Source organism: Triticum aestivum, chromosome 5A, assembly GCF_018294505.1.
Source record: "Triticum aestivum cultivar Chinese Spring chromosome 5A, IWGSC CS RefSeq v2.1, whole genome shotgun sequence".
Lineage (NCBI taxonomy): Eukaryota > Viridiplantae > Streptophyta > Magnoliopsida > Poales > Poaceae > Triticum > Triticum aestivum.
Window position 1 is genome coordinate 646857658 of NC_057806.1, and position 8394 is coordinate 646866051.

General features: G+C 43.4%; 2 protein-coding genes across 2 annotated transcripts; both read right to left on the reverse strand.

The window, feature by feature from the left end:
• Positions 1 to 262: 262 nt before the first annotated feature.
• LOC123105599 (uncharacterized) lies at positions 263 to 2105 on the reverse strand. The gene is made up of 2 exons (XM_044527688.1): positions 1812 to 2105; positions 263 to 545 (listed from the first exon to the last, which is right to left on the reverse strand). The coding sequence occupies exons 1-2, from the start codon at positions 1991 to 1993 to the stop codon at positions 458 to 460; spliced, it is 270 nt and encodes an 89-aa protein (XP_044383623.1). The 5' UTR covers positions 1994 to 2105; the 3' UTR covers positions 263 to 457.
• Positions 2106 to 4399: 2294 nt separating this feature from the next.
• On the reverse strand, positions 4400 to 6976 carry LOC123108173 (uncharacterized). Its single transcript, XM_044530008.1, has 4 exons — positions 6898 to 6976; positions 5672 to 6654; positions 5262 to 5545; positions 4400 to 4830 (listed from the first exon to the last, which is right to left on the reverse strand). Exons 2-4 carry the CDS (start codon positions 6645 to 6647, stop codon positions 4591 to 4593), a joined length of 1500 nt encoding a protein of 499 aa, XP_044385943.1. The 5' UTR covers positions 6648 to 6654; positions 6898 to 6976; the 3' UTR covers positions 4400 to 4590.
• Positions 6977 to 8394: the final 1418 nt, after the last annotated feature.

Below are 8394 nucleotides of genomic sequence, written 5' to 3' on the forward strand. Positions count from 1 at the left end.
TGAAATGGCTAGCAAGCTAGATATATGTCAGGAACTACAGTTTGTGCCACTAAACCACGGCTTTACAGAAAGTGAACAGCGGCAGAAATTTAACCAGAACTGCTTGATTTGGAAGAGAGAGAAAGAAACAACAGAGTCCTCTTATCTGCAAGTTCTTTAGATTTCAGTGACTCCTGATGCAACATACAGGTGGCACACCCTGGTATTATTAGCAATGCAGCGAAAATACAATGGAACATATTCGGCAAGATGGCCAGGAGAGTTAAGTAAAAGCAGCATTGTATGAATAAAACATATCAAGAGAGAGTAATAGTGTATGCCAATATTATTCCATGAAACGAACAGTTTAACCAATGACATCGGATACACAATGATGTTCTATTTTTCTTACAGGAATTACTCAACTGGAAACTCCACTTGATATCAAAACAGTGACTAGCTAGTATTCATCATCTGATTATTTGTCACCATTCTTGAGCACGGCAGCTAGACCCAGCGGCCAGTTGAACTTCGTTGACATCTCCTGACGGGCCACCTTGGAAGCCCTACAAAGCAAAGATGAGAACATCAAGTGTCAAATTAGGCTACAGGATAAGTCCTACTGAACAAATGATTAACCAATAAGAATTCAGGACATGGACCCAACAGGAGAAGTGTATTGCAGTATTTTTTTTACCCCTAAAGAAACTAATCAACTATTAGCAACCGTTATGTTTTGACAGAAGTTCCACCGTCGTTGGCCCATGTTAATATTTCAACTTACTATGGAGATCGTCATAACACATACTCCCTCCGTTCGGAATTACTTGTCTCGGAAATGGATGTATCTAGAAGTAAAATACGTCTAGATACATCCATTTCTACGACAAGTAATTCCGAACGGAGGGAGTACTAAGTAAATGTAGAATGAAAATACCACTCAATGACAAGCACAGGTACATATCAAAAACCATGCTAAATGCAACGAGTGAAGTTAACATCAGAACCACTTAAGAAAGCCCACAGGCAAAATATGCAATGAGACATGTAGGTAAATCGGTTAACAGCACATGCAGTATTATTCTACACACTATAAAGAAACTGTTAGCAAAGGGCAAAGGCAGCCTGTGGTGAGCCAAGCTGTTACGTTTTGACAGAAGCTCTACTCTCCTGCCCCTTGTTAATATTTCAATTTAGTATGAAGATCATCATACCATATAAAGTACGATAAATGCAGCATAAAATTATCACTCAAGGACGGGTACAGGTACACAACAGAAACCATGCCAACTGGAGCAAATGAATTTAAAATTGGAATCACTAAACAAAAGACACAGGCAAATATGCAATGGGACAAATAGGTAAGTTGCTTCACAACACAAACTTGTGAACATCGCAAATGGAGATTTCCATATAATTCAACTTAACCACTAAGTGGCTAAGTTGGAAAAGTTAGCTTACCATCCAGGCTGAAACCATTGGCTGAGCTCATTTTTTATCGGCTAGTGTTGCCTTGTAAAGAGAGGTCAGTCATTCTTCTAGTGAAAAATACTAGAAATGGTTTGTGAGGCGGTACTTGTGTAAGTATAAATTGTTGGCTTGGATCCAAAATTGTTCACCACTTGGATATCAAACATGCTCACAATCGCGCCTCTTTAGGGACCAGGATAAGATTCAATCCCATCATCACTAGCTCTAACTCGCAACCTTAATTTGTCCTACGAATCACGAGCACACGACCAGACCAAGCCCGCGCTGCTTCGCGGGTACGATTGATAAAAGACAAACCGTACCGCGTGGAGCGAGAGAGGGGGGCGGGGAAGCCTTCTTACTCGGCGAACGCGGCGGCGGAGGCGGAGGCGGGCGGCGGGGGCGGGAGGCAGGCGGCGATGGTGGAGAAGCCCTGGCGCTGCTTGTGCTTCTGGTTGGAGGTGCAGTGGATGAAGACGATCCCCCGGCGCTTCACCACCTTGCAGAATCCGCACAGCCGCTTCACCGATGCGCGGACCTTCATCTTCCTCTTCCTCTTCCTCTTCCTCCTCGCACCAGATCCGATTCCAAGCAGAGGAAGCGTGTTCGCTCCTCGTCCTCCTTCTCGTATTCGTGGTTAGGGTTGCGTTCCGTGGATCCGTAGATGGGCCGGGTGGGTACTACAGGCCCAGGCCCGTCCACAGAATCTTCTATTTCTAAATAGATACTACTATAACCCACTGCCTATTTTTTTTCTAGACACCCAACCATGAAGTCATGCATGCAAATCATAAATTACGGGCAACCATGTCACATCATCAATTTATGCAAGTTATTCATAAGTTTTTTTAATTATATTTTGTATTCACAATACATGTGTTGGGCGATTGCATAATACCCATGAAGTTCACCCTCTACATTTTTTTTGGAAATGTCATTCTTTTAACTACAAATTCACATTTTCTATTCTTATACTCATTGTATTTTTATATCATTTTTTAATCTTACATTTTCTTCACATTAGTTCTAGATGTTGTTATCAACTTTTATGTATTTCTTTTAGCAAGATTCCTGCAACAACGCATGGTGCATCGTTTAGTATGATACTTTTTGAGTTACATCTATATAAACAAACTCAAAAAAATGGGTTACATTTAATATGTAGTTTATTTCACTAAATTGCATGTAGTTTATGCAATAATTTTAAACAACCGTGGAGTTGGGTGTTTTGGAGGCCGAGCTACATGGAGTCCTTTTATTTAAAAAAAAATCTAAAATCAATCCTTTTAGTTTAAAAAAGAACTGAAAATATATATACACACACATAAGGATGTAATGTATATGTGCGTATAATTTTATGATTTACCCTGAATTGCAAGCTACACAAAAAAATCGTGTATTGTAATACATCCAGATATTTGAGGATGGTAGGATACTAAAATAAACACGCACACGCGCGCGCGTGCCCGCACACACACACACACACAATAATACATATATGCATAATTTTTTTTATAATGATTGTAATTTTTATCATTTACTTAGATTTGGACGAAAGATGTTCTACTCCAACATTATAGCATTCGTAGAATTAGAAGCGCGTAGTGAAATTGTAACTGTACTTGTAGCACACACGGTTAATATCGTTATATACAATAAAACAATAGTAATTAGAAATATCCGGAGCCCATATTTTGGGACACATGATCCTCCCCACGCCTCTCGACGATACGGAGAAGCCCCACCATAATAAGGGCGAGGCGAGGAGATCTTGCTGTGTTGCGGGTGCGGTTGCACCGTTGTTATACCCCACTTTGATGGACAATGAACAACAACAATCAATGCAACAATTCACCGGCACGATGAATATGCACACTAATCAATCCCCTCCACTTGTAGTGAACTTTGATGATAGTTTCAACCAACAAGTAAGCAACAAGATAACACAAACAACATGCACATGTAACATGGTATTTAACATGGGAAAACCTACTCAATTTAAGGAGTAAAAACCACGGATGTGGACCAACCGGTCCACACAACTTCACTATGAGAATAATGTGAGTACAAAGTTTTCTCTAGAACATCTTAGAGATTTACAACCTCCTCTCCACATTTGCAACCGAAAAAGCAACAAAAAACACAAAGAGGCAATATTTCAGCAAAACAGAATTTACACGGCTTCTGCCCCCTTTTGTATTTTGCAAGCCGCTCTTGGACTCTTAACCAAGCAACACCAATTTTGGCAGACAAATACACATACAGTCCTTGAGATTCCTCTCAATATTTAAGCTCAATCAGACATCGTTGTCTACCCAATATGTTTGTTTCCCAAAACTACTTTGTGATGAAACTGCAATAGTCCGGACAAACAAAACCACTATCAAATTAGATGCTCCACTGACCCAATCCTCAAACCAGCTAATCAAATTGAAGTGGTCAAAGTAAGGAATGATCTTACCAAGTTTGGTGCCAATCAAACACCGTTTGAGCCTTCAATCACCAACTTGAACACCTCTAATCAAATGCAACAAACCTGAATAGTCACCTATCCTTCTTCTTCCTCCCTCTCACAGGTTGTGTGTGCACTTGTGTTCTCTCCCACTCTCTCAAATTCACAATGCCATCGTAAAGGGTGGAGTGGCTAGGGTTTTCTTCTCCCCACCTCCCTTAGAAGCACTCACAACCGTTGGATGCAGCCAAGATAAACGGCTCACATGTGTTGAACTTATGTTGCGACAGACGTAGGGAGAGAGGGTTCGTGCCTATTGTTTCAACGGTGACAATGGGACAAAAGGTATATTTTTTTTCTTTGGTACAGTTTATCCTAGGAATAGCAAGACGGTGCACTCATACATTTTTCATGTTTTGATCTTTGAGTTGTGCATAGTTAATGTCATGTAATGCAGGTAACGTTGATACTACAAATGATCCAAAAGAACACGCGATATAATTTAAGCCTTTGCTGGCTTCATCAAGGCTCATTTGCCACATAGTCCAAATGGACCGACCATGAAATGCAGGAAAAGAACAAAGAGGATATCCTATGACTTCTACTGCCAACTAAATTAAATTAAATTTAACTATCATCCACATATTCAGATTAAAAACCTCTATTGGTTTCTCCAATCGCTCTGACGATCATTGATCTTTGGGATCTCCATGTGTAAAGTCATCAAGTGAGAAGTAGCAGTTTTCCATGCCCAGCTCTGGTTCAGGGCCATTCGGCGGCTGATTCCCGTCTTCGCCTCCGCGGCCATTTGCCTCGCTGGCGTGTTCATCACCCTCATCTGTTTGATCTCCCGACTGAACAGGCAAATCATGCTGGCGTGCTGGTGGATTTTTGGTACGGAACAATTTGCAGATCACCCACGGGTCAAGCTGCAGCAAAGCGAACAACTTTTCAGCGGCGCAGTTAAACTGGAGGAATATGATCGAGTGCATGAGGATTAAATATGTACTACAATTCATGTAAAAAAGATACTCCTAGATTCCATTTTATCCATTTCTAGGACAAGTATTTTCGGACGGAGGGAGTATATGTAAAATTCTCAGGGCTTATCTGAATTAGTAGTAGGATTTCTAAAGCACGACAATGGAAAAGGCAAAAGCCAAATAATGTCACGTCTCTCAGTTACGTCCTGGAGGATTAAAAATCACGAAAATTTGTGCCGCTGAAAAACATATACTTTTCATACTCAAATTAGTTTTTTGTGTGAATTGTACGCAAATTAGTTATGAACCTCCGAATTATACCACATTGGTATAAGAATCAAATTGCAAAAGAGAAGAAAAAAAAGAGAAAAGGTTACCAGCATGGAGGAGGGATTAGGGTCTTCCTGGTACTTCTCCATGCGGTACTCCTTCAACCTCCAGGGGGTGGACGTCCCCTTTGGCTGGTGGCCGAGCTTGAATGTGAGAGTGTTCACTCTCCCGATCTTGACATTATTCTTGTCTAGTACATCTTCCTCTTTGCCGCTGGATTTCCAGAAGCCCACCGTCCCGACGGACCGAACTGGCCGGGTGCCGTTCTTGTATTTCCGGTCCCTGGATGAGAACACGTACCATACCCCTTCCTGGCACTCCCCGTACTTCTCTGTAAAAAGATGCAGAGTTGATGAAGTATCACAAGTTTTTGTACTCCAATTCGTGTAAGCCTTAATTAATTAACCATGATCAAAATATACCAAAAAATACGAGTGCGGAGTGCCTGATTAATTACCTTGGACCGTGTCGGGATGGTCCTCGAAGACGTCGAACTCCTTGATGAAGTTGACGGGCAACGGGTGGCCGTGGTACTTCCTCTCCAGGTACCAGATGATCTCCGCGTCCGTCGGCTTGAACCGGACGCCCGGGATGTTCGTGTCCGCGTATTCCACCACCTTTTGCTCCTCCTCCACCTCCGCGCTGCCGGCGCCCACGGTTTCCTGCCGGGCGATGATGGCAGACGCGGTAGCAGCTTCTTGCTGCCGGCGCCCAGCTGCAGCGGCGGTGTTGGCGACCTTCGACTTGGGCTTGGACTTTGCGGTGCTGCCACGAGGCCGGCCGCGGCGCCGCCCTCCGGCCGGCTTGGTGGTTTCAGCTGCCGGCGGTGGTGGCGCGTCCGGGAGTACGGCGTGCTCTGGAGCGGCTTCGGAGTAGCAGTACTGAGTTTCTCCCATGGTCGCCATGGCTGGTAGCTGCTGGATGTAGTGCGGCAGTTGCGTCGCTGGCTGCACGGAGGGTGCTAGCGGGGTGGCGCTCAACGGCGGCAGTGAGGAGGCGTTAAAATAAGAGTCGCCGAAAAGGCTGGCATTCATGGCGTCGTTGTTGCCGAGCGCAGGGATGCTCGACTCTTCATCTGGTTGCGATGGATAACGATGCAGCTGTTGCGACGGCGGAGGCATCGCCGGCTGCACGAAGGGTGCAAACGGGGTGTCGTCCAACAGAGGCGGCAGTGAGGGGTTAAGATAATCGATATAGCTGAAAACGCTAGCATTGATGGCGTCATCGTTGTCGAGCGCAGAGATGTTCGACCATTCATCTGGTTGCGACGGATAATTACACGGCGGTGGCAAGAAAAAGGACGGGGACGACTGCTGCGGCGTCGACGGCAAGGAGTTGGGGTCCGGCGCCGGGGTGGGCTGTGCCGGTGGTGGTGGTGGAGCGCCGGGATGGCCGGCCACGCCGTCGTTCTCGTCGGGACAATTCGTCGCCATTGCCAATCTACATCAAATGTTCTAACACCATCATACCATCGTAAGTTCGTAACAGATCGATCGATAACTTGTCAACAGTAGCTCGAATCGAAGGCTTTACGATGCAGCAACAGGACTAGAAATTAAGTTCCAATTTCAGACAAGTAGTGCTCGTACGTGGAATCAGAATCACGTTGTAGCAAAACCAAAAAATAATCTGGAATGAATTAGGGCAAAGCGGGAGTTAGCGATAGCAAGTTGCCGTGCGTACCTGCCGTGTTTAGGTTTACTCGCCAAGGAGACGATCGACTGACGTAGATAAGGAAAACTCCCGATTAGCAAAATCGGAAGGCTGGTACGGACTAAACTATATATACTGTGATTATGTTTTTTTAGGCAAAAGAAATATATTGCGATTATCCAAACGAGGTGTTGTAGTCATTCTCCAAAAACAATTGCTTCTGGGCCTGGCCTCCCAACGTAAGGGCCCTAACGTATATTTTCATTTCTTTCGACTGCTTTTATTTTCTATCGGTTTTTTATTCTTCTTTCCATTTTTCTTTTCACGGCTCTTTTTTTACCTTTTTATTCATATTCTTTTTAAAATTCGTGATCATTTTTTTATGTAGGGGACACCTGGAAAATGTGAGAACTTTTTAAAATTTTGCAGACATTTTTAGAATTACTAGAAAAAAATAGAATTCACAAAAAAATAAAAATCAGGTTTTTTAAAAAAAATTGAGAATGTCTTTAAAATGAGTGAACACTTTTAAATCAGAAAGGGAAGACCCATATGCATATTTTGATTGGGAAGAGCAGTGTAGTCTGATTTATCACATTCACAATCTCGCTGATCCAAAGAGAGTCAAGCTTACTTCTGTTGAGTTTTTCTCGTTATGCACTTACTTGGTGGAATCAGTTGTAGGAGAATCATCTTTGTTGGGTCATAATCTCATTAGTACATGGGAAGAGATGAAGCAGACCATGGGGCGTCGTTTGTTCCTTCACAATATCAAACTGACCTACGAAAAAAATATTGCAACAGCACCCAAGGCTCCCGCACAATTGAGGAGTATTGTAAGGAGTTGTAATTACTTTTAGTTTGTTCCCAAATTTATGATGATGATAGTCAAAGATGGCAAGATTTATGCATGATCTTAATACTGGGATTTCATAATTTGTAAAGGTGTTTACCTATAACACTCTACAAGATATTTTGAGCAAGCAAAGCGCATAGAGAAGAAGGTGTAGCCAAGCAACCATGTTTGTTAATATCGGAACGCACCACCACACAATTGCATAGATCACAACTGAGTGCCTTTCATGGTGGTTCTTGACGCTAGCATACACCACACCATTTGGCTCAACCAGCTGCCACCCGGCGACCTGCGGTTTCTTCGGCATGATCACTAGCTCCTCGTAATGTTGACAAGCGTCCTGTCGCTACTACTGCCAGTAGTTCTACACCCGCGCCTGTACCATCATCTCGATGCCGAGATATTGAGTGTTGGAAGTGCAAAGGACTTGACCATATTTCTTCCGAGTGTCGAAACAAGAGTTTTATTCATCAGTGAGCAAGGTGAATGGGAATCTGGGTGTGAACATGAAGATAATGGGGAACAAGATGATGATGAATCTAAAGAAGAAACAAGTCACAGAAGTAATATTCAGACCGCCCAGGGGGTTGCTTTATTTCCCAGCGAGTGCTTAGTGTTAATGCAACTAGAGAAGAGAGGGCGGTATAATATTTTCACACTCGTGGAACCAC

Bases quoted from the DNA above. Each gene is read 5' to 3' on its own strand.
- LOC123105599 (XM_044527688.1), bottom strand. From the start codon at position 1,993: ATGAAGGTCCGCGCATCGGTGAAGCGGCTGTGCGGATTCTGCAAGGTG. The intron at 546-1,811 runs GTAAGAAGGCTT...TTTGCTTTGTAG, and splicing joins TCCGCCGCCGCGTTCGCCGA to GGCTTCCAAGGTGGCCCGTC.
- LOC123108173 (XM_044530008.1), bottom strand. From the start codon at position 6,647: ATGGCGACGAATTGTCCCGACGAGAACGACGGCGTGGCCGGCCATCCC. The intron at 5,546-5,671 runs GTAATTAATCAG...ATCTTTTTACAG, and splicing joins CCATCCCGACACGGTCCAAG to AGAAGTACGGGGAGTGCCAG. The intron at 4,831-5,261 runs GTAACCTTTTCT...GCTTTGCTGCAG, and splicing joins CTAATCCCTCCTCCATGCTG to CTTGACCCGTGGGTGATCTG.